Genomic DNA, 25,185 nt, shown 5'->3' on the forward strand with positions numbered 1-25,185 from the left:
AGAAGTGGGTCCCTGGGTAAAATTATACTGACTTTATTCAAACTTACCATCACAGGCATCTGGAAAAAATCAGCCTAGGCTTGTAAATGCAGAGAGAAGAGAATTTTACTTCCATGACTCTGTGGCTCTGGGATCTTGAGCATCAGAGTCGTTTTTCTATGGCAAGTGATGCCTCAGTTTCCTGTTGAAAAATGGGGACCATAAAGGTGCAGTTTAACAGGGTGGCTATGAAGGTTCAGCAAAGTACCCATGCGAGGATTCCACACCACGCCCAGCACTCAGCCAAGGTCCCGGGGTGTAGACCGTCCCAGAGAGCTCGGCCCTCAGCCAGGGGCTGGGGGTGTAGACCATCCCAGGGAGCCCGGCCCTCAGCCAGGGTCCCGGGGTGTAGACCGTCCCAGGGAGCCCGGCCCTCAGCCAGGGTCCTGGGGTGTAGACCGTCCCAGGGAGCTCGGCCCTCAGCCAGGGGCCGGGGGTGTAGACCGCCTCAGGGAGCCCGGCCCTCAGCCAGAGTCCCGGGGTGTAGACTCCCAGCGAGCCCGGCACTCAGCGAGGTTCCCGGGGTGTTGACCGTCCCAGGGAGCCTGGCCCTCAGCGAGGGTCCCGGGGTGTAGACCGTCCCAGGGAGCCTGGCCCTCAGCGAGGGTCCCGGGGTGTAGACCGTCCCAGGGAGCCTGGCACTCAGCGAGGGTCCCGGGGTGTAGACCATCCAGGGAGCCCGGCCCTCAGCGAGGGTCCCAGGGTGTAGACCGTCCCAGGGAGCCCGGCCCTCAGCGAGGTTCCCGGGGTGTAGACCATCCCAGGCAGTGGCAGAGGTAACACAGACAGTCCCCTGCACCAATCTCCCCCACCTGTCAGCACAGTGTCAAAACCAGGACGTGGATATGGGCGCCGTGCGTGTCCAGTTCCGTGCCATGTTGCCACGTGTGTATAGTCATGTACCTGCCACCTTGGTCAACATATGTGATGCCCCAGGCTGTCCCTCAAGCTGCCCCTTTGTAGCTGTCTCCCTCCCCGCTCACCATTCCTAACTCCTGGTGACCACTGACGTTTCTCCCCATCTCTATAATTTTGGCATCTTGGCGATGTTCTGTACGTGGAATTATATTTGGCATTTTCCACTCAGCGTCCTGCCCTGGGAGCCTTCCAGGGCGGCCCATACCAGGGGCTCCTTCTGCCCAGCCCTGGTCCAGCTGCATCCTGTGAAGTTTGATGTACTTTTTTGATGTGCTAATTCCCTGAAGACCCTTTGGCCCATGGTTATTTGGAATTGGGTCGTTAAGTGTCTGAGAGTTTAAAGATTTTCATGTTGCTTTTGTTGCTGACTTGTAGTCTGATTCACTGTGGCCACAAAACACACCCCGTGTAGTTTGGTTTCTTGTGTGTCTAGGTTGGCCGCATGGCCCCAGGAGTGTCTTCGCGTCTGTGCTACGGGCTTGGGAAGAGAGTGCGTATGCTGCTGCCAGGCGGGGTGTCGTGTGCGGGCCATCAGCCCCTGTGGGGTGGCAGGGTGAGCTCCCCTGCACCCCTGCTGGCTTTCTGTCCAGCTGCTTGCTCATCGCTGAGGGAAGGGTGTTGAAGGCCCCACTGTGCCTGTGGGTCTGGCCTACCCTCCAGTTTTGTCACTTGTTGGGTGTATGTGCATTTAGGGTCGCTGTGTCCTCGGTGGATTGGCCCTTAGGGTCACTACGTGACGTCCGTGTCTGTTCTCTGATGTCTGCTTTGTCTGATACTATGGACTCACTCCCGCTTTCATTGGTCAATGTTGCAGTGGCATCTCTTTTTCCATCCTTCTACTTCTGTCTCCTATCTCACGACGTGAAAATCAACATAATTGGTCATGTTTTTTTTAATCTACTTTGCCAGTTTCTGTCTTCCAGGTGGTTTGTTTAGATCATTTACACTTAATGTAATTTTTGGTATGTTAGGATTTAAGTCTTCCATTTTATTTGTGTGTGTGGCCTCATTACCCCTGGACAGTAAAGACCTTACCCTCCCCCAGGCCTCCTCTGACCACCCCTCTCCCCCAGCAAGGAGGGGGCAGGACATCTTGCTAGGGCCTGGCAGGGGTGGGGGCTGGGCTCCGCACTCAGTCCTCACTGGCAGGGATGGGGCCATGCTCCGTTCTGCGGTCTGCCCAAGGTGGAGCCGTTATTGTCTGTAAGTTTTGTGCCTGGTGAGGCTCCTCTTTCCTGCTGGGGAGAGGAGGCTTTCCTGTCTGTGCCCGTGGGCTCGTCCAGGCTTTGGCTTTCCCCCGTACTCCACTGAGGGCGTGTGAGGCACAAGGGGGGACTCTGCGGTTGTCTCTTGGGTCCTGAGCTAGTCTGCTTCTTCCCTCCACCTTCATGAGCCTCCTTATGTTTGCCTCCCATATAGTGTCCAAGGTTTCTCACTGTACAGAGCAGGAGGAACAGGGGACAGTGAGCGTAGCCCCTATTTCCAAAGCAGAATTCCCATCATACAATTTTTTCTCCTTCCCAACGACTGTGCATGAACTGACTTATTGATTAAACCCTCACCGAGTGCCAGGAACGTCTCGTGCCCCAGAGCACCACTAGCCAACCGCGGGTGCGTGGCCGGCCTGCCAGGCCTCCCTCCGTGGGTGTGCGCTTTGGGTCGGCTGCTGGTGGTGGTTTTGTTCAGACGCCGTCTCTTCCGGGACACCACGAGTGCCCGGAGAGGAGAAGGCTGTTTCCAGGATAGCTGGCTAGTCCAGCTGGGGGCTGATGCTGGCTGACCGTGTGGGCGCTGCCCCCTGCGGCTTGTGCGCCCTGGGCTCTGGGGTTCCACGGCCTGGGAGAGAGCTTTTTCAAGTGAGGACGTGAAAAACAAAAATGAAAAATACCCGCCGTCACCCTTTCATAAAAGGGTGCTGTAAGCCCAGACGAGGCAACGGAAGAGATTTCCAAGTACAGGGCAGCTGTGGGATCGAATCAACTCAGTTGAGTGGGAAATTGACTGCATGGTCTTTTCTCCTCATTTCACCACAGATTGGTGGAAACTTGTGAGGCCATTGCTGTGACCCCCTGAGCCCCAGCAGGGGACAAGGATTTTAAGTGGACGTTAGTTAGCCTTTGACGAGTCGTAGCGACAGGTGCTGTGACAGACGCAGGCTCGCTGGGGGGTGCCCACAGGGCTCCTCCCCGTGACATGCAGCTGTCCTTCCCCTGCGACACACACAGGGCCCTGACCGGGCACCGGGCCGCTTGCAAGGTCTGCTCCGACGGGGGTTTCACCTGGATGTTCGTGTGCACACGTGTGTACACGAGTGTACGTGTGTGTGGTTGTTTCCCTTCAGTCACTGCACACGCAGAAAAGTGATGTGGATCTCATGAGAGCAAAGCTCCGGCGCCTAGAAGAGGAAAACAGCAGGAAGGACCGGCAGATAGAGCAGCTGTTGGACCCATCCCGAGTAAGTTGTGGCCCCGCGCGGCGGCGCCCGGCCGCGGGCTGGGTTGGCGCAGGCCCCACTCCTCAGGCTGTCGGGGGGACAGGCCGCGCCGCCTGCGCCTTCATCTCTGCGTCTGCTTACCGCAGGGCCCGGATTTTGTTCGCACTCTGGCAGAGAAAAGGCCTGATGCCGGCTGGGTGAGTACGGTCACCAGCAGCTCAGGTACCCTCCCTCTGAGGCCCAAAGAGCCGCGCTGGGGGCTTGCCCCTCCTCCAGCACAGGCGTACCGGGGGGGACAGAGCAAGGGCCCAAGCTCCCCAAGCCCAGTCTCCACGGAGCCGGCTCGGGGGGCTTAGCAGGACACGCCGCGGGCGCTCTCGGGGCGCGGGGCAGGCGGTACATCGTAGGGCACAGCGGTCCCAGTGGGGGCGGCCCCCGCCACACCTGAGACAAGACACACATCGTGCAGAAACCAAGCGGGGGTGGGTTAACCCTTATGGCCCCCGGGCCACCCCTGCCGTGGGGCCACACCGCACGTAGTGGACGGAGTGAAGCCGGGGGATGGGCAACAGCGCCATTCTGTGACCAGTGCCGTGGCGGGAAGCCCCTGCGGTGGACAGAAGTGTATCCCCACAGCCCTCCTGAGGCAAGGGAGCAGCCCTCCTTAGAAAGGCGAAATGCAAAAAGAAAACTGGAAGGGATGCAATTTTGAGATCGTTGAACACAAGGAATTAATAACACTAGTGAGGTGACTATCGGGTTTGGTGACCTAAAATTTATAACAGAACCCCTGAGACGACAGCGGGAACTGGATCCGTGTGACAGGGGAGCGGGGTGGACGTGAATCGGTGTGACCGAGTCCTCTGCCCGAGCCCGCGGAGGGCCGGTGCTGGCCTGCACGGAGAGCAAGCAGTCGGCCCTGCGTGAGGGCTTGAAGCTGGGCTCTGCCCCTGCGACCGCACGAAGGAAATACTCTCAGGGCCTAGAACACGTCTAGTGTTTCCGCAAGAAAATCATTCTTAGATGAGTAGCAGCTCCTAGGCCTTGTGTAGTCGTACATGATCTCACTGGATTGTTTTGTGATAGGGACCCAATCCGCATGTTTTAAAATCCGGAAACTGAGGTTAAGAGATTCGCCCAGGTTGGTTCAGAGTGAACCCACAGGCCCCGCGCAGCCAGGCAGCATCTGCCTGGGTCCCCGCCGCTACCCCGCGGTGCATACTTGAGTGAAGACGTTCACCTGGACTACCATGAGTAAGATGATCGGAACCAGCGTCGGCAGGACTGAGAACGCACCAACGTGCTCCGGGCTGGATGCTGTGTTTTAGGTTGGCGGGACCGAGCCGAGGAGTGGTCCGTGAAGTCATGCCTGCCATTTGTCCAGTGCGGCTCTCTTTTGGGCCATGTCTGCGGGAAAAAAATCCAAGATAAAAAACCTTTAACACAAGGGTACTTATAGCTGCCCAATTGGAGGGGGACATTGAAGAGAAACCATTAAAAGTAGAATAACACTACGTTAAAACACACCTTCAGAAAAAAATTTTTAAAGAATATAAAACAGTACGGCTGTGTTCAGAAACATCTATGTGATTAATTTAGGTGACAATTTAGAATTATGTAAATAATGCATACTTGTAGAGGAAGGGCTTTTTGCATTTTTATTCTAACGCTGTGGGATTTTTCTTTTTTAAGATTTTATTGATTTTATTTAGAGAGGGAGTACGTGCAAGCAGGGGGCAGGGCAGAGGCAGAGAATCTCAAGCAGACTCTGTGCTGAGTGCGGAGCCTGGACGTGGGGCTCGATCTCACGACCCTGAGATCATGACCTGAGCCTAAACCAAGAGTCAGAGGCTCAACCAACTGAGCCATCCAGGCGCCCCGCTGTGGGTTTATTATTATTATTATTATTAAAGTTGATTAAAAGTAGACATTCTAGATCCTCGGGAATGCACTGTTCCCACTTTCAGACCCGTTGCCAAATCGCCCTTCAGAGTCACGGCATCTTGTGATTGGACACTTGTGCTGGTCACCATCTCCCCTCAAGAGACGTTTGCACGCATGCACGAGGAGGGCTCGATGTCTACTGATGGCTTGTTTGTATTAGCAGCTTAAAGGTCCGTCAATAGAGGGATGGGTATCTACACCAAATGGTCGTACTGTGTAAGAATCCCTGAGATCTGTAGGCACAAGAGGGATAGACACCGAGACCGTTTGTGGTGTGACGATAACGACCGGCAGACGGTGTGCAGTAGGATGCTGCTTCTGCAAACACAGCAGAACGACCGATTGCCGATGGGTACACACCCCTGTAATGGGGTCTAGAGAATTCAGGTTCAGTTGGGAACAATATTTAGTGGAGGGAGTAAGGTGAAGGAGCATAGTTCCGTCTATAATGTTCTAATTTTTTTTACAAGAAGATGTATTCATGGATTACTAATATAATTTAAAATTTGCTTAAAATCCAATTAAAAAGTTGTTTGGCTACTCAAGAAGAAAGAAAAGGATAGTCTTCCAGAAACATAAGGGTGCTATCTCCCAGAGTGATACATTAATAGAAGGAAGAAATGAGGTGGGCGAGCAGTGGGGGGGTGGCTCCTCCAGACCTCTGTCTGCTCTGCTCACCCCCAAGGGAATACTGTGGAAGCAGTTGCCCAGGGCAGGTCAGGGTTGGGGATCTTTGTATCTGGTGCTGGCGGTGCATCTCGTCGGTTCTCGGAAGTGCGGAATGTGGCCGAGGGGAGGGCTCTGCACCTGCAGGCACGTCTCTGGGCCCTGCCCCGCCCTGCCACCATGCACTGAGCCAGTGGGACAGTTGGCCCTCGCTTTGCTGCACCTAGAGACTACAAAAGAAGCCAGCGATTAAGCGGGGGGAGGATGTCCGGGTGCTGCCCGGTCAGCTGGCAGCCTGGGGACAGGACAGTCTCAGTGTCCAGAGGGAGGGGGAGGTCGAGGACATGGAAGCAGTCAAATTGATGTGCTGGTGTTCGATTGGCAGGTTGTTAACGGGCTAAAGCAGAGGATCCTCAAGCTGGAGCAGCACTGCAAGGAGAAGGACAACATGATCAAGTACGGATGCGCTGGTGGGGGGTGGGGGCAGCGGGCTCTGGAGGGTCACCGAGGCCTCGCCCCACCGTCAGCGGGCTGGAGGCAGCCTGCGTGCCCCTCGCCTTGCCTCGTTTCTAGTACCAGTGTTTGCTCTGTCTGCTCAGACTGCAGCTTCAGTCCCCACCCCACCACCCTCTGTCCCACGTCCCTTGTCCCAGCTTCCTCTTTGTACTAACCCTCATCCAAACGTCCCCGGGAATGGTATCGTCCCTTCATCTCTTTTCCTATCCCTGGTGCATTTAAGCAGTGCTTTCTCTCCTCGGTCTTCTGAGGATCGCCTGATGATGTGCGCTGGGTCTGTGGTCTTGATGCCAGCCCTCGGTGCTGGGAAGCCAGCTGCCTGCCCCGCTCCCGCGGCATCCTGGTGCTGCTCTGGGGTGGCCGCGCACGCGTCCCCCCGGTAATGTGATGCAGAGGAGAGTCCTTCTGTTGCCCCGGTCTCCCCTGTGTGCAGCGGCATCCCCCTTTCAGCATCAGTTTCTTGCTGAAATTGTCAACTGTGAACATTTTGATTATTTGCTGATTCCTCCTGTTCCAGAATCCTGAGCTCTGTAACTGTACTTTCGTTTGTCTGCTAGAGCTTTTCATCTGAAGTCTGGGGGATGCTGAGGGCGGGGAGAATGGTGCTGGCGCTCCGGGAGGGAAGTGATGCTCCCGCGCCCACCCCCAGAGGCAGCTGTTCTCACCCCGGTCCTGGGTCCTTCACAGGCACTTCGCTTCTTCCCAGAAAGCCTCCTGCTTAGTAAGGAATAGCTTGAGGGCGTCTGTTACCGCACCTGGAGGTGGCTGGTCCAACACGGAGGGGCTCCTGAGGGTGTGAGGATCCTCCCGTGGGTCTCGATGCGAGTCCACGAGGCTCCCACCCAGCCCGCTTCTCTCGCGAAGCCCTTCCTTGGCTGATGCTCCAGGAAGCGCTCTTGCCCTTGGTCTGCCCTGGGGGTGCCGGCACTGCCGTGTTAACTCTGAACTTGGGTTTCCAGCAAACTGCAGACTGATATGAAGACCACTAATTTGGAAGAGATGAGGATTGCCATGGAGACTTACTACGAGGAGGTGCGTGGCCTTCTCGGGGTGGGGGGGCAGTCTTCCCGCTGCACCCTGGGGACCCTTAGCTTGCACGGGAATCCCAGCAACTCAGTGTTACTTGCAGCCGTTAGGCAGAAATCAGGAATCTGATTACAGCTTTTTTTCAGGGGATGTCTTCATGCTCACTTTGTATTGTAACGTACTTTAATTTGGTATTTACAGATTCACCGTCTCCAGACTCTCTTGGCAAGCTCTGAAACTGCCGGAAAGAAGTACGATCACGTCGTCGGGAGCCACGTTCTGTGTTTGGTCCTAAGAGCAGCGCAGGCGTTATGTGGGAGGGGCGCGCACTACCCTTCTCTTCGGAGCCGGCACCTGGGTGGCGTGTAGCGGCTCGAGTGCGCGTGTTTCCGTCGTTTTCCGTCTGGGACAGTTACACATGTGCCCTCCAGTGGCCACGTGCTGGCTACTAACAGCATGTTCAACTCTCCGCGCATCAAGTCCTTAGCTCCCACTACGGAATAGCTTCCACATACAGTTAGCGCTATTGTTGAAAGCAGGCCTTCCTTTTCAAGAAGATCTTTAATACCAAGTGCAAAGAATACAGGTTCATTTCCCCAAAGGAGTTTCTTAGGAGAGACATCAGGGTTTCCTTATCTCGGAGATTCCCTTATCACAGATTTGGCCATGTCGCTGGCCTCAGCCCTGAGCTGCGAACGTGTATCAGGTGTTCCCCCTGTGCCAGGCACAGCCTTCCCTTTTCCCCTTTGGGGTTGGCAAGCTTTTTCTGTAAAGGACAGTTGATCCTTGCTGTTCCCAGCAGGTATGTTCTGTGAAGTGTCCCCCAACACAGACCTGCTTGAACACTGAGCCATCACCCCTGGGGGACGTGCAGAGTAGGTTCCTGCGAGCCTCAGCTCACAACATCGTCACCTACCCTGTTTCTGTGTGTGTTTCTGGTTTAAGGACGGCTTACTTAGTAGGTACTGCTGATGCCCCGAGCTGCATCGCGCACACGTGCTTTCTCGTGATTAGGAACGCGTGGCAGCCCCTGAGCATTGTGCTGAAGGGGGCAGTTTTAAACCGTGAGATCACCGATGAAAGCGCCAATGTGGGGAAGGAAATAGCACTCACTAGATGGTGGAGGCGCCGCTTGGGGGGCGCGTGGGGACTGCGGGGAAGGCAGAGCCCACCCCCATCCGCACCCCTATCCCCTGCCAGGAACTCACCTCTCAGGCTTTCCGCCCCCTACCCATGTCCCTGGGTGACCGCGAAGGCACCCAAGTATCGATTCAAGGGTTGCAAATAAATTTTAGCAAGTAGGCAAATCTGCAAATACAGAAATTGGACAGTGAGGACTGGCTGTATGTTAGACTTTGTGGGATAAGGAGCAAAATCGTTCTACAGGTATTTTTGTAACGACAGAAAGCGAGTTCTCACACACTTTCTAGTGATGCAGTTTAAAATATACCACTGGTATCAAATATAGTATTTTGTTCCACAGGCTTACAAATGAGGATGGAATCCAGTTTGGGGGATAGCAGTTTGCTTCCTGGGGGCTCAAAGTCTGTGTTCCCTATGCGATGCAAATACCTACAGAAAGCACTCTGAGCCAAGGACAGGCTGCCGTGTGCACACCCCTCTTTTAAGGCATTTATGAAGCCAGTTTAGGAACTCAGACCTAGCCCTTGGCTTTGTTACTCCCAGGACTCCAGGGGAGAAGAAAATGGGCCTCAAAAGGCAGAAAAAAGTGAGCAGCGCCCTCCTGAGTTTGTCCCGGAGCGTCCAGGAGCTCACGGAAGAGAACCAGAGCCTGAAGGAAGATCTGGACCGCGTGCTGAGCAACTCCCCCACCGTCTCCACCATGAAGGGTACTGTCCCCGGAGCCACCCAAGGAGGGACGCTCCAGGAGAGGCCGCGTCTCGTGTTCTCTGAGGGGAAGACGCGGGCGGAGGCTGTGGGAGCGTCCTGGCCCGCCCGCCCGGCCCCCGAGGCCCTGGTTCAGCTGCCGCAAATGCAGACACATACTGCCAGGCAATGTTAGGATTTATTCCAAAATCTAACGAGCACTTGCTGTGTGCCAAGCACCCTTCCAGGGAGTGGGGCAGAGTAGGGAACAGAAGCAAACATCCCTTGTGGGGGCGACATCGTACTGGAGGGCATGAGAAGCCAACCTGGGTCAGGTGGTAGCAAGTGCCAGGGAGCAAAATGCAGAGGGAAGACCGCAAGTGTTGGGGGCAGTGGTGTGCGCCTGTGAGCAGGGGCATCAGGGACAGGACAGTTGGCAGAGCTGGGACAGGTGAGGGACGGCCAGGCCCAGAGCCAGCGTGCCCAGCCTCCGGCGGCTGTGGGAGGGTGGTGGTGATGAGACAGAAGGCACGGGGTTAGGCGCAGGACAGGGCTGTGAAGGCCGTGCTCAGGCCCCCGGGGTTTGGGCCAAGGGGAAAAGACCAGCTTCTGTGCTGAGTGGACTGTGGGGAGACGGGGCTTCTGCGGTGTCCTCGCAGGGGCTGCTGACGACCCAGAGCAGGGTGGCACTGCGGGGCTGAGAGGTGGCCGGGTTCCAGATACCTTTGGGAGATCAGGTGCAGCCTCTGAGGGAAGGGAGGAGCCAGGCTCCAGGGCTTTTATCTGAGTGATCGAAAGGACAGGTGTTCCTTACTGAGGTGGAGGTGACAGAGAGGAGCGGGTCTGGGGAACGGGGCCAGTCTGTGGTGTGGAATAGGGGTCCAAGTGGAGACAGGACATATCAGTGAGTTCAGGGCGGAGGCTTCGGCAGCTGGTCCCCAGCCAACAGAGGACCTGGGTGGGATTCGGAGCACCCATGAGAGTGCAGCAGAGGTGGGCCTGGGGTGCAGCCCCCGACACGACTCAGCAGTGCGCAGAGGGTGACCGGGGAGGGTGGCTGGTGAGGTGGCTGGTGGAGCTAGGAGCACCAGGGAGGGAAGTGCTGGGAGGAGGGAGGCGGGTGGAGGATGTGGCAGAGTGGACTCATGTGACCTTGAGAAGGACCATCTTGGACTGATGGGGCCAGGCCTGACAGGTAGGATCAGAACTGGATGCCCCACTAGGGACAGCGCTGTGGTGTGGGGGACAGGATCCTTCGCGGGGAGGCACCCTTTGGCTTATAAGCACCTGCCAGGTGGGGGTCCCCCGGCTTTGCTGCTGGCTGTGGAAGGGGAAACTCGCAGGCCGTGCTTGAGACGGGTGGTCCGGGCCGAAGGGGACATCGGGGTGGTTGTGTGCAGTATCTCTCTTAAAACTGTTGCCTTCGTCAGGTTACGTGGAATGGAGTAAGCCCCGGCTGCTTAGACGGATCGCAGAGCTGGAAAAAGTGAGTGGTGCGCCTCTCCGCTCACCTCCTGTCCTTTCAGACCAGCCGGTGCTCGAGGGGAAGCCAGGCAGCTTGTAAAGTGGGGACACAGACGAGTCCTTTGCTCACAGGACACTCAGAGTGAAAGTGTGAATGACTAGTGGCTGTCTACCAGATGGCGCCTAGTGCAGACTTCTTACGGGTCTGGACGAGACCCACGGGCTGTGCCGTTCCTGTCCCCGGTGTCAAAGGGGGCAAAGCCACGGTCCCGCAGCACGTGGTTTTGGAGTCCCGTGTGTGACCGGGGATGGATGCAGTGATCCTAGAGCCTTTCAGAAACCCAGCCTGATGAGTGCGTGTGGGTTTCTGCTGCCGGTCACTCACCAGCCCGTGTGTCTGAGTCCTCAGAAACTCTGTCCATCCACCAGGAGACTGGGGAGATTTGAATTTGCAAATTTGATCTCACTCCTCTGGTCAGTGACCAGTTGGACTCTATTGGAGTTGGTCAGAAGTGTCAACATCTTCTGAGTAGCCTGGCAAAATCGTGAGAGCTGCCCCCTTGTTTGGCTGAGCAGAGTAAACCTAGAGGGGAACATTAAACAAAATAATTTTACATATTTACACAGCATTAAAGACCTAAGAAGTTTTTATGTATTGTGGGTATTTTGAAAATAAAGCTCGTTAGGAAGAGAGTCAGCCGGGGTTGGCTCAGAAGTCCCGTGGGATGGTGCTTTCTTGGCTGGGATAGGCCGGCATCAGGCAAGCTGCAGGTGCTCCATGGCTCTTAGCCAGCACAACTGGGTTATCACTTAGGGTTAAAAGCACAGAGATTAAAATAATTGCAGAAATCCTAAGGAAATACTAGGGTAAATGAGCACAAAGAAAAGAAGCTTATGAATTTGCCTCCCATGGGCCCTGTGTTCTGTTTTATGAATGGCACCTTGCCCCCTGCCTGCCCCAGGCTGGGCTCTGCTGGCAGGGTGCTCTTCACTTCCCCAAAAGGCTCCCCTCCCGACGGGCTCCAGTGAGGTGGAGCTGTCCCAGGGTTGTGAGGTCACACATGGTCCCATACCTGTGCTTGGGACAAGTTTCCCTTGGTCACTGTCTCTTCCTTGGGTTTCATAACCGTAAAGTAAAATGAGAAAGAACGTCTAAAAAATGCCTGTGTTGCCTCTAGAAAATAAGTTCGATGGAGAGCCCCAAACCGCACGCTTCAGAAGTGGTCAAGTCAAACGCTGTGGTGCGCTCTTCGTCCAGCTCCACTGTGCCCAGGCAGCCGGGGGGCGACCAGGAGGACGACAGCGAGAGTCTCTGGGGGGCCGTGCGGAGCCTGAAAGGCGAGCGGAACGCCCTGCAGATGCAGCTGCAGGAGAAAGAGTGGGTTGCGGGGGGCACAGCCGGCACCTCATGCCCCTGGGAGGGGGTTGTGGCTAGAGTCCAGCTCTTCTGGTGAATTCAGGGGAAACGCTCAGCTCCTCGTAGTAATTGCTGCTGTAGTTTTGTATGATTCAGAAACTTTCTGTCTTGTTTGTGAAGTAGAAATCACTTTAGTGGTAAAAAGAAGACGTTAATTGACCATATTACATCACTGAAAGAAGGGGAGGTATCATTTAAATCTGTTCACGCTGAATTCCAGAGTGATTTCCAAATTATTTTTTAGAGAAGAATTTGCTTTCATTGATTTGTGTAAAGTAGGTAGACCATCAGTTAGATCTTAGACAGAGTGGTTTAGAGAGTCAGTAATATGTTTATGACTTCCAGTCTAAATGCCAAATAAGACATAAATGCTGTCAAGTGTTCAGTGTGACCCTGAGAGTTTGAAAGGCAAAGTCTCCAGATTTTGCTTATTCACTGTTTGTTCTCTAGTGTCTTGATCTGCAGCCTGTTTCCTCCACTGTTTACTTGTGGTTTCTCTAGTTGCAGTTCTGTCATGAATAAGCCAAACCCATGTGTCTTCTGAGATGGGGTTTATCTCTCAGAGTATGGTCTGGGAAGCCAGTAGCCTCAGCATCACCTGGCAGCTGATTAGAGATGCAGAATCTAGGCCCCGCCCACCTGGGAGCTGGTGAGAGATGTAGAATCTAGGCCCCGCCCACCTGGAAGCTGGTTAGAGATGCAGAATCTAGGCCCACCTGGGTGCTGGTTAGAGATGCAGAATCTAGGCTCTGTTTACCTTGGAGCTGGTGAGAGATGCAGAACCTTGTCAGACCCAGATCTCCTGAATCTGACTCTGTGTCTAATGAGGCCCCCTGGTGATTCATGTGCACATTCAGGTCTGAGAAGGACTCCCTAGCGGACTCCTCGCCTCCTAAGTTCTCTGCTGCCTTCTGTTTACAGCAGAGGAAAATCCTTTCACATTCCACCTGTTCTTACTCCTCCAATCCAAGGGCATCTATGTGAATTGGTAGGTTCTTTGTAAGAATTAGTGTTTCATGAAAGGTTTTCAAAATTGGACTAGTCATTTTGATCATCTCTTCAGCTGTCACCTGGCATGATAAGAGCTTCCACTTATTGAGCCCTTGCTCGGTGACAGACACTCTATGGAACACTCAAGGTGTTTCCTCTGATTCATGAGATTAAGGAACCTTGAAAAGTGAGGTCACGCGAGAGTGAGCAGTGGAGCTGAGCTCAGACTGAGGTCTCCTCTTGGAGCGGTGTTCTTAGCCACGTGCCACCTGTGGGACCCAGGAAAGCCCTGTGGGAAGCAGTTTAGTTGGAGGTCCTGGGTCACCCCTCCATCCTCGATGGCTCGGCTCAGGCAGCAGCCCCATGCGGTGTGGACAGGACCCTCCAAGCACTCATCTCAGGGGTTATGTACCAATTGTGTGACTATTGGGATAATGAAATATTCCAGCTCGTCTGGGGTTGCAGCTCGTCTGCGTCTCCTCACCCTGTATCCTGGGCACCTAACAGTCGCGGACACGAATATCTGGAGGAACCACGGCCAGAGTGGCAGGCCTGTCGGGTCTGTTCCTGGCTCTGCGTGGTGGTAAATGAGCACCTCTGCCCATCTGGCCCCGTGTCCATCCACTGTCATAAGAAAGGAAGGGGGGCGTGTGATGTTTTTGGAAAGCTCTTCCTGCTCTGTGATCACTGGCGTAACTTTGTTTTCACAAATGCTGAAATGTCTCTGGTTCTGTGTGCTCAGGTTGGAGGTCAAGCAGCTGCTACAGACCAACACTGACCTGCAGAAGGAGCTGGAGCACGTGAAGGGAGGCGAGGAGGAGAGAAGAGGGAGAGAGGAGGCTCTGAGGTGAGTGCTCCCAGAGTCACAGGCTGTGAGGAGATCACTGGATTCCAGGCGCTTCTTGTCTTCCCTCTGAGCGGCTCTGCAGCGGTTTTCACACGGCTGCCCCAGCCTGAGTCCGCCACTCCAAGTCCTGACATCCTGTGGCGGCTCTTCGTGTCCTTCCAAGGAAAAGTCCCAATTCTGGGAAAGGGCTCTTCCCACCAGGCTGGGGTTTGCCTCTGCACGCACCCTTCACTGCTGCCTCCCTGGTCAGGACTCCCGGGACGGTGCCTCCCGCACCATCAGCGTGTCCTTGCTCACGCCTCAAAAAGGGGAAAGAGCCCCCAGCCCATCAGCTGAGGCAAGATAAGAAACGGAAGTACATCCACGTGAAGGGACAGAAAGGACTGGGTTCTGACACACGTGACCGCGTGGGCGGGCCTCCCACACATCACGTCACATGAAGGACACAGACAGGAAGGGCCACGCACTGAGCAATCCCACCACGTCAGCAAAGTCACAGAGAGGGGTGCGGGGCGGGGAAGCAGGAAGGGATGGCTGAGGGCAGAGTTCTGGAGTTGGCGATGGTGCCATGACGCCGTGAGTTCGTGGAAACCTGTACTTTCATCCTGTACTTTACTCTAGTGGATTTTACGTTCTACAAACTTCACCTCAGTGAGAAATGCCCCCAAAAGTAAGTTAGAACACTGAGTGGAAATATTCAGCTCTCAGAATAATGAGGGAGACACAGATTGCTGGAACGAATAAGAATATTTATTTTCCGGAGAACCGTGACTAGGTTTTGTCGGAAGGCAGGACTGAAGGAGACAGAAAGAGCAGGTGCGCAGGGAAGAGCTGTTTTCCTGTCGCCTTTGAAACCCGCAGCGAGGACACGAGTTGTATTTGCTTCCATTCACACCGTGCGCTGAGAAGCCCAAGTGGCGTTCCCCGTGTGCCACTCCTGCCGTCGGGATCTGCCTGGTTCTTCCCACGTGCCAGAGGCAGTGGCGGCCCGGGGGTCCTCTGGCCCTGCCCCTCCGCGGCTGCCAGCCCGGCCGCTGACACAGGCCACAGAGCGCGGTCCCGCAGTGGGGACCCCGTGCCGGCCAAGGTGCAGGGAGCTGGTAGCGGGGGCCCCATGTCACCGCGGGAGAGGTGGCCTTGGCAGCCCCGCGGTCGGCCCTCCCTGCCATCACATACAGATGTGGGCCACTGCGTGATGACGAGTAAGACGTCATCTTTTCCCTACCACTTTAGAGAGGAAATTCAGACCCTTACGAAGAAGTGTCAAGAACTGGAGGAAATCAGGAGGGAAGAGAGAGACGACCCTGTGGAGAGGAGTCTTGAGGTATGGCTCAGCCGGGTTTCGAATTTCCTGCGTGGGCGCCGCGGGGCTCTCAGCCGGGGCAGGATGGTTCTGCGGGGTCTGTCCCCCGGCTCTCCTGACTCCGACGGTGACAGTCCAGTTCCCCTTTATCTTCCCCTCGATGTCCACAAATTGGGGTTCTGAACTGATCGATCGTCAGTTAAGTGACTTTTTTGAACGAGCGTTGGAGTCTTAGATAGTGAAGCTGAGTGAAGATGTTCCCCAAACTTCACATATGCAGAAAGTCTTAATTGTCCAACAAGGGGGTGTCTGTTCTTGGGTGAGAAGGAGTGACGCTGCGTGAGGACCTCCTGCCCCCTGCCCTGTGTGTTTAACGGAAGCTTCGGACTGTGACGTCGACACAGCCTGGCGGGCAGAGCGCTCGCTCCAGCCGGGCATCTTCTCGGGGCCCCCATGCCTGCCACTGAGCTGTGCACTCGCCCAGGTGTTATTGAATGAGTGTGTGGCGAATGGCGGGTTCGAGGCAAGAGGTCAGTGCGGGCGCCCGCCTTCCTGTCCCCGTCCCCTCATGGAGGCAGCTGCGGCTGAGGTGGCCTGTGTGGCTGTGAGGGGCTCCCGTGGCAGCACCTTCAAGCCCTCTGGCGCCCGCAGGCCTGGTGCCACCTGCACTTGGACGGCTGGTGGCTCCTTGCTAATCCTTTTTCCCAGTTGATGGGGTCTCTCAGATGGTAGGTGCGATCTATTAGCACAAATAGCAGAGGTATTACAATGCTGTGGCTGCCGTGTGCCCCCACAGGATGCCACCACGCAAACGTGTGGCGGACAGCGCTGAAGCTGGTAGAGGACACATGGTGGCCTCTCCACAATCCCTTCCCACGAGCCTCTGTCTGTCGGCTACAGATGTGGTAAATACCTGGGGGACCACCAGGATGGCGGGGCTTTGTCTGGCACACGCTTTAGCCAAGAAGTTCTGTTGCTTCAGAAGGTGACTTACTGTTTTATAGCAAGTGACCTGACAAAGACGGTCAGCGGGGCTGAGTTTCTGCTGAGGGCAGTGCTGGCGTCGGGGCTGGCTCCTGGCTTCGGAGGCTTACTTGCTAGAGTCTCCACTGGGGGGCTCTTTGCAGGATGCTGTGTGTACCTGGAAACCAGGAGAGAGCTGAAAGTCGGGAATCTGGAGAAGCCGATGGCGCAGCTTAGCTGGCAGGCAGGGGAAGGCAGGGTCGTGGCGCGCGCTCGCGGGAGTGTGAGGGTCGACAGCGTGAGTCCTTCCCGATCCCGCTGGAAACTATTTCTGTTGTTCCGTAAAGCGTACTGTCATGTTCTGTGGGATGCTTTTCTGTGGCCGCTTTCCTGCATCCCGGAGCGAGTCGCTCTGCACAACTGTCCGTCCCCAGGGCCCCCTGCTCCCCCCAAGCCCACGCCCACTGTCTGCCCGGGCGGACGGGAGGCCAGGGCTGCCACGTGTGCGGCAAAGATGAGTTTACGTGTCTCCAGGGGCCGCATCGCCGGCAGGGGCCCCTTTCTTCCCACGCGGGTGCTCCCCGGGATCTGAGACGGCAGGGCTCACCCACCTGTGACTTGTCCGTGATCCTGACCCCTGGGAGGCACCCGACAGAAGCCAACGTACATTCTTCTGCTTGTCTTAATTTCTCTGTTAATTAAGGTTAACAGAGAGGCCTGCTCGGGGTTCCCATAGACGCTCCCGTGGGAAGGAGAGCAGGTTTCCCCTATCGTCTCTTTGGTGTCCTCCGAGCTGGAGTCACTGTAGCCCAGTCTCCGCCCCGGGCACTGACAGGCACCCGCCATCAGGAAGGTGGCCCTGGTTGGCGGGCTCCTCGCGCACCAGGCCTCACGCTGACGTCTGGGAGGATCTGGCACCGAGGCTCAGGCCCGCTTCTCCAAGCACCTTACCGCAAGCGTGCCGCTTTCCGTTAATCCCAGCAATTCGGGATCCAGATCCTCCACTAATTCAGTGCGAGGCATGGCGGCCGTGTCGGTACGGGGCCTTAATGAACATTCTTTTCCTCAAGGGAGGACATCCTTAATCACTGTCTCCGTGTCCCCAGACGAGTCCCCAGTCCAGTGTGTTGATTTTTATTGAGACATGTCATTGCAGATAATAAATTTGGACCCTCAAGTGTGGTAGAAATCAGGGTTATTTCAATGGTCACATAGCAGTTCTTGCTTCTTTTCACTGTGAAAACTGAGCTAGAAATCTATTGCCTTTAATCACAGAGGTCCTGTTTCTGTCAGAGTCTTAGACTAAAAGAAAGACCCAACGCAGGACCCCCAAGAAGCAGGTAGACCTTGCAATAACACACACATGTCACTGAGCTCGGGAAGGACGTCGTAGCATGGAAGGGGCCCCCATCGGACCCACAGGTGGTGTCACGCACCGTCCTCCCAGGGGAGCGCCGCCACCCTGGGTCTGGGGAGGGGGATGAAAACCGACCTTCAATCCATTTATTAGCTGCACATTGTTTCTGCAGAGATTTTGTTTGTCGAATGGCATGCTGAACAAACAGATCTTCCTCCACATTAAAAAGTCTGGTCTGATGGGCTTCATCTGTATCATGTCGATATCCTGCCACCTGACCCGATCCCCATCTTCCCTGCCCAGCTTAACCATCCTTTACACCTTGAATTTCTGCAGACCCCAGAAGAACCCCGACCTTCCCTTCCCACCAGCAGGCCCTCTCAGAAGGACTGTGAGCCAGATACAAGCAAGGAGGGCTCCCGGCCCCCCTCTACCTGCTCCGAGGGGCGAAGAGACACAGCGGCCAGGATCCTGCAGACCCAGTGGAAGGTGTACCGATGCCAGGTGAGAGCCCATGGAGGCCATCCCTGTGCCGTGCGGGCTGTGGGCTAGGTGCCAGGGGCGAGGCTGGAAATGCGGGACAGACTCGACGCGCCTGAACAGACATCGTGGGGGGTGAGGGACAGACGAGCACCTGGACCTGCAGTGGAAGGACTCGGTCCTGCGGGGAAGGAAGGGGAGGTTTCCCTTTCAGCTCATCCTCGGAGGAGGGGGAGGGTCGTTTTCCAGGTGGCAAACGACAGTGACTTGTCCAGAAGCCTCTGTTAGCTCACGGACCGGGTACATGCAGCGGCAGGGTGGCGGGCTCCCAGGAAGACCCACTCTGGGTGCAGCCCCTGATCACATTCTGGAATCACTGCCCTGTCCCCCCGAGCACAGCCCGAGCATGGGATCCACAGTCAGGTGCATCCATTGCAGAAACAACTGGAAATTCAAACGCCCAGAGTGGCCCTCTTCTGGGGCTGTCTGGGGGGGCAGCAGCTCGGGCTGTGGTCCATTTTACTGGGACTGTGAAAAACCTGCCTTGAGTGGCTGCTCCTCAGAGGACACCACCTGTAGGTTAGGGGACAGGAAGACCACCCACCAAAGCTGAGCATGTGCATCTCAGACCCCGGGAGACAAGGAGCTGTGAATCTGTAATGAGTGCCTTCGTGCTTGGGGGGAAGTGGGGCCAGGAGCCCGGGGCAAGGGAAATGGGGTGATGAGGGGTGGGGGATGGGGAAGTGGGGTGATGAGAGAGGAGCCTGGCAGACCCCCATGCTATCTCATGGAAGAGGAATGGGGCTCCTCCCCTGAGCTCCCAGGGTAAGGGTGGCAGTCTCCTTGGACAAGCTATGTGCTCAGAAAGAGCTCGGGGTTCTGCAGAACACAACAGCGCCCTTTCTCCCCAGCTGAACCAACAAAAACTCTGGAGTTCTCTACCCGCCTGAATATCATAAGATCTTAGTTCCAGAAGATTGTCTGTAGAGTTAAACTGTTTCTTCCCAACTTTTTTTACGAGAATGTAGAGAACGTTTAGAATAGTTGAAAGAACTCTGCATATTCACGAAGGTGCTGCACAAATTCTTGCCCCCACCTCGACTCAATAGTAGTTAACGTGCAGCCATATTTATTTTCTATACAGATCGTTTCTTTGCACAACCATGTGAGAGTAAGTCTTAGATGTGAATCTCTAGCATCTTGTAAGCATGAGGGCGTCTCGCTGACCACAGCACGTGCTGTCAGATACCCCGAAACGTGGCAGAGGTTCTCTCGTGTCCTCTGGTGTCCCCTGTGCCCCAGGATGCCACTCAACTGTCTTTTTCAACCCCGGATCCAGTCAAGGTTGGATTTTGACCCACATCCAATGAAAGCTTCCTCTTCGGTTGTCTAAACCTCCTCCGTGTGGTTTATCAGCCCTAACCTTTTTTTCTCTTTAAAGTCATGTTCTTCTTGAAGAGCACAGGCCAGTCTCCTGCAGGGCATCCCACATCCTGCAACTGTCCGATTGTGTCCTCGTGGTGGCCCTTAACTTGTTCCTCTGTTCCCTTTACTTCCTGTACATGGCAAGTCAGGTGTACAGGCTTGACTCGGTTTAGGTTAGGTATTTTTGGCAAGAGCACACTCCCTCAGGTGGTGCTGGGCTCGTTGTCTCCCTTCGGGCGCAGGTGAGACTAGGTAGGTCTGTCCGTGTGTCTAACTGCAGGCACTGGGTAAAGTCGTGGCTGCCTGCTTTTGTTGTTGTAAGCAAACACCTTTCCCTTGATAATGATCCCGTCAGTCTGTCGGGAGAGTGGCCTCTGTGAACCCCGGTCTCCCCCTTTCGCCAGTGGCCCTACACCCTTCATGCACGGTAGCTCAACCCATCTTTCACACGGCTGTGGGGTGACTTCAGGTCCTCCCGATACTTAGCGGCTGGTACTCTTCTGTGAAGCAGTTTTCCTCATCGGCTGGTCAGCGGGGCGTAGCTCCAGGGTCTTCCAAAAAGGCAGGCTAGACGCTTCGCTGTTTTCCTTCAAGTACTAAGTAGACCCTGATTTCAGAGCAGGGGAGTGGAGGCCAGCGAGTTTCTCCCCAAACTCTCTCTGAGGGGAGGGAGCATTGCTGCTTTTAAGATTAATGAGTCGTTTTTCTTTTCCTGTTCAACGTGTCCCACATTTGGTCAGTGGCAGCGCTCGGGTCGGGCTCCTGTGCCTTTGATCTTGCTGGCGCAACCTCATTTTCTGCACAAGAAGGTGTCCCCAGCTCCCCGTCCTCCTCGCCCCAGATCTGGGCGGAGCTCGCCATCTCTGAGCCACTTGTCTGTGCTGCTTTTCCCTTCATCTTTCACCCTTCTCCCCACCAGTCCCTTGCTTAATTAAAAAGACAAAACACGGGGCGCCTGGGTGGCTCTTGATTTTGGCTCAGGTCATGACCTCAGGGTCGTGGGATCGGGCCCCGCACTGGGCTCCCTGCTCAGAGGTGAGTCTGCTTGAGGTTCTCTCCCTCCCTCTCCCTCTGCCCTTCCCCTTGCTCTGCGCTCTCTCTCTCTCTCAAGTAATTAAAGTCTCTCTAATTTAATTAACTAATTAATTTTAAAAAGACAAAACGTCAAGTGCTCTAAGAGCAGTGCCCTAGCTCACTGTTCCCCACCAACCGGGCGGGGGCAGGGCTAGTCACCCGCACTGGGTTCCACTGCTCGCCCCTCCAGGAGCTGGGCACAGCTGACTTCTTGACACATGAGCTGAGTCTTTTCTTCAGGATTCTGCGTTACAAGAACTCAGAAAAATCAAATGCACATACCTACATCTGAGAATAAAGCATTTGAAAGGCCACTTAATTGGAAATCAGGGTCCTGCGACCTCAGTCCGGGGTCCTCTTGGTCTGTACATGCTGGACTTGCCTTGGGGTACAGGGGTGTCTGAGGCCATGAGGAGGAAGGCCCTGGACCCGCCTGGAGCGCTCCCGGCCGGTGTGGTGGCACCCCACACCCAGCCACTCTTTGAGGCGAGCTGCAGGTTGCCCTCGACAGGGCCTGCAGCCGGCTGTGATCCAGCATGCCTCCCCCACTCAGGGTCCATTTCTGCAGGCAACAAACACGGTTCCGTCTCTCCCATCTGCCTCAAGTCACGGCACGTTTCCACCCCTCCACTTTTGCTCTTTCCAGGCTTGCTGTTGACTTCCTCATTCTGCAGCTCACCCCACATCCTCACCGGTACTCTCCTCATCGGCTGCTCGGCACGATCTTCAGTCTTGATTGTTACCATTACTAAATATTCGTTCATTCATTCATTCATTTTATGTCCCCCTGGTCCTCGTGCTCCGTTTCCTCAATCTGTCACGGGACACATCCTCTTCTGTAACAGCTGTGGGCCATGCACTCTGGTGAACATTGCAGAGGAGCGGGTGGGTGTGTGTTTCGTGGACCGTGGCTTGGCCCCTACGGCACGTGCGTCATCCTGGGGTTTCCACACTAGAAGAACTCGGGCTTCACTGACGTCTGTAAGGATACACATTTTGGTTCAGCCTTGGGTGTGGCTGAATCTTTTTCCCTCCGGTGCCCGGGTGCTTCTGACGATGGGTCAGATTTGGGAGCCCGTGACCCAGACCCGTGAATGGGGGTCCCCTTTGTAGCTTCTCCGGCAGGCGGGGCCCAGCTGCTGTGGGACCGTCCAGAGAGGGCAGCCGTGTCCCCAGCTCTGGCTGGGGGCAGGCCTTCCTCACCTGGGGCTGAAGTCAAGCGCACACGGTGGTGCTCGTGAGTCCGTCCCACAGAGAGCTGCCACGGGCGGGAGCCACAGGTGCCACTGACAGGGCTCTTCTTTAACTGTGACGCGCCCGGGGAAGGCTGGCATCTGGTTATGGCTGCTGGGTCCCCCAGCACGGTCCGCCAGGCAGGGGAGGACAGGGACGCGGGGAGCCTCCTGGGGCTCCCGAGGAGGGGGGCGCCCTTGTACCCCGGCTCTGCTTTCCATCGTGCTGATGGTGGCGGGGGCAGGATCAGGACATGAACGCTGTGTTGCCAAAAATTCATCCTCATGTTAATTCATAACCTGTCTCTTTATTTCAGAAAAAAAAGGCTGTTCTGACTGAGGTAAGCGAGGTTTATTTCACCTGTTCCAAATACATATTCTTGCAGTAGAGCGAAGTCCCGGTGGGATGTCTCGGGCACTTGTTTTCCTGAAATCAGACCAGACGGGGGTGATACCAGAGTCAGAAGAATATTTGGGTAACTTCACACGTTCAGATTCATTCAATTACACAGTCGTTTTTTCAGCACAGTTTTCTCGGTCATCAGTTCGGGTCGGGTAACCTGGTGGGCCCTCGGGACTCAGAAAGGTGTTGAGACGGGGCACTGCAGGTCAGGGTGGCAGGCGTGCGTTACGGCTCTTGGGAAGGCCTGGCCCAGGGCCTGGGGAACGTGAGAGGAAGGGCTGCGGGCAGAAGAGGGGCGCGCGCAGGAGCGCGGCTTACCCGGGAGGAGAGCAGGTCTGTGTGAGCCGCAGGACGCATCGTGAGGGGCGCTGGGAACTGGTGGAGTCTCCAGCCACCCCGACGGCCGTGGACGCCCACACGGCCCCTTGCTGCTGTTGCCCTCCCTCAGCCTGTTCCCCAGGCAGCCTCCAGGGCAGCATGTTTTAAGTGTTAAGTGACACCCACCACTGCACATGACTCGCTCCCAAACTTGGAACATGATCCAAAGCTGTTGTCTAAGGACCTTCCATGCCAAACTCCCTGGCTACCCCACCCCCCAGCCCTGCTCATTCTCCTCTACCCAGTCTGGAGGCTTCTTGGGCACTGCTTGGAAATACCAAGCTTCTTCCTGCCACAGGGCCCTTGCACTCGCTGCTCCCTCTGCCTGGAGGCTCTTCCTCCGGACCCCTGCATGTCCTGCCCCCTTGCTTCACGCAGGAAACGTTACCTCCTCAGAGACGCTCTCTCTGACTACCCCGTGCCAGCCATCACTCCAGCCCTGAGTCCTGCTTTATCTCTCTTCGTAGCTTATATCCCTACTTGACATTTTGATATTTTACTTGTTTTAAATTGCTTGTGTCCTATTGCAATTTTTTTAAAGTTCCACGGAGACAGGGACCACCTCTGTTCTTAGACCACTATATCCACAGTTTCTAGGATGGTGCCTGCCACGTGGTCAGCATTCAGCAAATATCTGTGGAATGAGTGGGTGAATGGGTGATTTTGGGACTCCTCGAAAGCCCGTCTAGCGTGTTTCCTAGCCGGCCAGCCGGCATGCACTGTCATGTTCTGCTGCTGGTCTCCCGGGTCCCCCCCGGGCCTGCGTGTCCTCACCTCCCCAGGCAAGGCGACGACTAGACCCCTGTGTGGGGCAGGGCTGGGCTGGGTTTCTGCCGGGCTCTGGTGGCTATGAGGTCAGCAGCCGTCACCCCAGCCCATGTCGCCCGCAACGAGCCCTCACCCGGGTCGTCTGCGAGCAACGAGCCCCCCGGGTCGGTCTACACATGCACCTGCTTGTTCGAATTTGCCTGAATGAGGGTCTCTTGCCACGCTTTGTTGGGCCTGTTTCTGAACCCCAAGTTCAGGACATCTCCTTCACCTTGCCCCCAGGAACAACAAAGCAGAGGTGTTTCTCTTAGTGACCTGATTCTGGAAGCGTCTAGAGCTCTGGACACATGACGTGTCAGGCCCCAGTGTGCTCGTGTGGCGCTCCCTAAGAGCTCAACCCCTTTGTCACACCGTGATGTTTCCAGCCAGGCTGCCCCCGAAAGCCAGAACACTGATCTCAGAACTTAACAAAGCATCCGTGTGTGTGAAGAAATCACTAGAAATTAAGGTCAGAGGATAGATCATTTCTTGGCGACAGTTTGAGACCATGTCTGCCCTGCTTGGTTTTGGAAGATGTGTATGGAAAGCATGAGGCATGGGATGGACTGCCCAACGTGGAAACGTAATTGCGTGTAAATTATGGACAAACACTAGCCGCTAAACGTCATAGCGTTTAACAGAGGATTTGGTTTGCCATGGGAGGGGACGCCCGTGCCTCCGTCTGTGTGGACGATGGGCATGCCTCTTCCTGTGGGAGGCGCTGGGCGGGTGACAGAGGCCGTGGCTCTGCACGAGCAAGAGACGTCGTTTTCTCTGCTGGTCGAGCTTTGCCCTCCGGAGCCCCCTTCCCTGCACCTGCCGCCTTCCAGGGGAATTCACCTCCCTTCTCTCTCCTCGTCCCTGCCAGGTGGCCACGGCACTCCAGGCAGCTTTCAGGGGACACCTAGCGCGGGTGAAGCTACTGTCAAGCCAGGCGTGTGCTTCCGAAACCCCCGGCCCGCCCAGCCCACCCAGCCCGCCCAGCCAGGTAACCCTGGGGGGCCAGACGCGGCAGGGGCACTAACCGCTCTCTCTACGTGTCCCGTCTCGTGCCTCCTCGACCGGGGCAGCGCGGCATCTCGGTGCCTGTGTCCTGCCTGGCACCTTGCTGTCCGTGCGGAGCCAGGCGGCGCCAGGAGGCGAGCCTGTGGTGCACGGGCCAGATGGATTTAACTTCAGGGGCCATGTTGCTTTGAGGTGCTCACGTATTAGGCAGCATGCCCGCCCCACAATTAAGACAGAAGCTTAAATACCCAGTAAAGATTAGCGTTTTCTATATCCATCCCTCCTCTGCGAAAATGACAAGACGTTCATTTTAAGAATCTCTAGTCTGCGTGCCAGGAGGCTGCTGAGCACATAGTCAGTGACCAGGTGAGCCACCCGGAACGGGGCCACGCTCACCGGGCTCTCTGGGGGCCAGGCGGGGGCCCTGCCACACCCGGGAAGTGGGCAGAGGCTCCCAAATGGCTCTCTTCCCCACTGTCGTGTCACTGCAGGACCCTCCGCCGGAACGCGTCCCGAGCCCCGCCGTCCAGGCTGAGGATGACCCAGGGCAGGAGGAGGCCATCACCACCGTCCAGTCTGTCCTCCGGGCACACCTGGCATGGCTCAGGCACAGGTAAGTCCAACTGGCAGGCTCCCCCGCTCTGTGTCGCCGGGAGACGCTGCCGGACGA

At 56.0% G+C, this 25,185-nt stretch overlaps 1 protein-coding gene across 7 annotated transcripts in view; it reads left to right on the forward strand.

Moving 5' to 3' along the window:
* The window catches only part of IQCE (IQ motif containing E), a 44,056-nt gene that overhangs the window by 13,791 nt on the left and 5,080 nt on the right, over window positions 1-25,185 (forward strand). For 4 of the 7 annotated variants that reach the window (XM_045875908.3, XM_064593390.1, XM_064593391.1 and 1 more), the window contains exons 7-20: window positions 3,299-3,412; window positions 3,538-3,588; window positions 6,387-6,457; window positions 7,477-7,549; window positions 7,745-7,794; window positions 9,230-9,393; window positions 10,801-10,856; window positions 12,013-12,212; window positions 13,984-14,088; window positions 15,322-15,412; window positions 18,048-18,215; window positions 22,240-22,263; window positions 24,379-24,498; window positions 25,007-25,128. In XM_045875908.3, coding sequence (XP_045731864.2) covers window positions 3,299-3,412; window positions 3,538-3,588; window positions 6,387-6,457; window positions 7,477-7,549; window positions 7,745-7,794; window positions 9,230-9,393; window positions 10,801-10,856; window positions 12,013-12,212; window positions 13,984-14,088; window positions 15,322-15,412; window positions 18,048-18,215; window positions 22,240-22,263; window positions 24,379-24,498; window positions 25,007-25,128 — 1,409 coding nt within the window. The remainder of the gene's footprint in view (window positions 1-3,298; window positions 3,413-3,537; window positions 3,589-6,386; window positions 6,458-7,476; window positions 7,550-7,744; window positions 7,795-9,229; window positions 9,394-10,800; window positions 10,857-12,012; window positions 12,213-13,983; window positions 14,089-15,321; window positions 15,413-18,047; window positions 18,216-22,239; window positions 22,264-24,378; window positions 24,499-25,006; window positions 25,129-25,185) is intronic. The other 3 variants (XM_064593388.1, XM_064593387.1, XM_064593389.1) reach the window with 3 other exon arrangements.

This window comes from Mirounga angustirostris, unplaced genomic scaffold (genome assembly GCF_029215605.1).
Source record: "Mirounga angustirostris isolate CCGP_5_RB_7025 unplaced genomic scaffold, mMirAng1.0.hap1 SCAF_5, whole genome shotgun sequence".
In the NCBI taxonomy this organism is placed as follows: Eukaryota; Metazoa; Chordata; class Mammalia; order Carnivora; family Phocidae; genus Mirounga; species Mirounga angustirostris.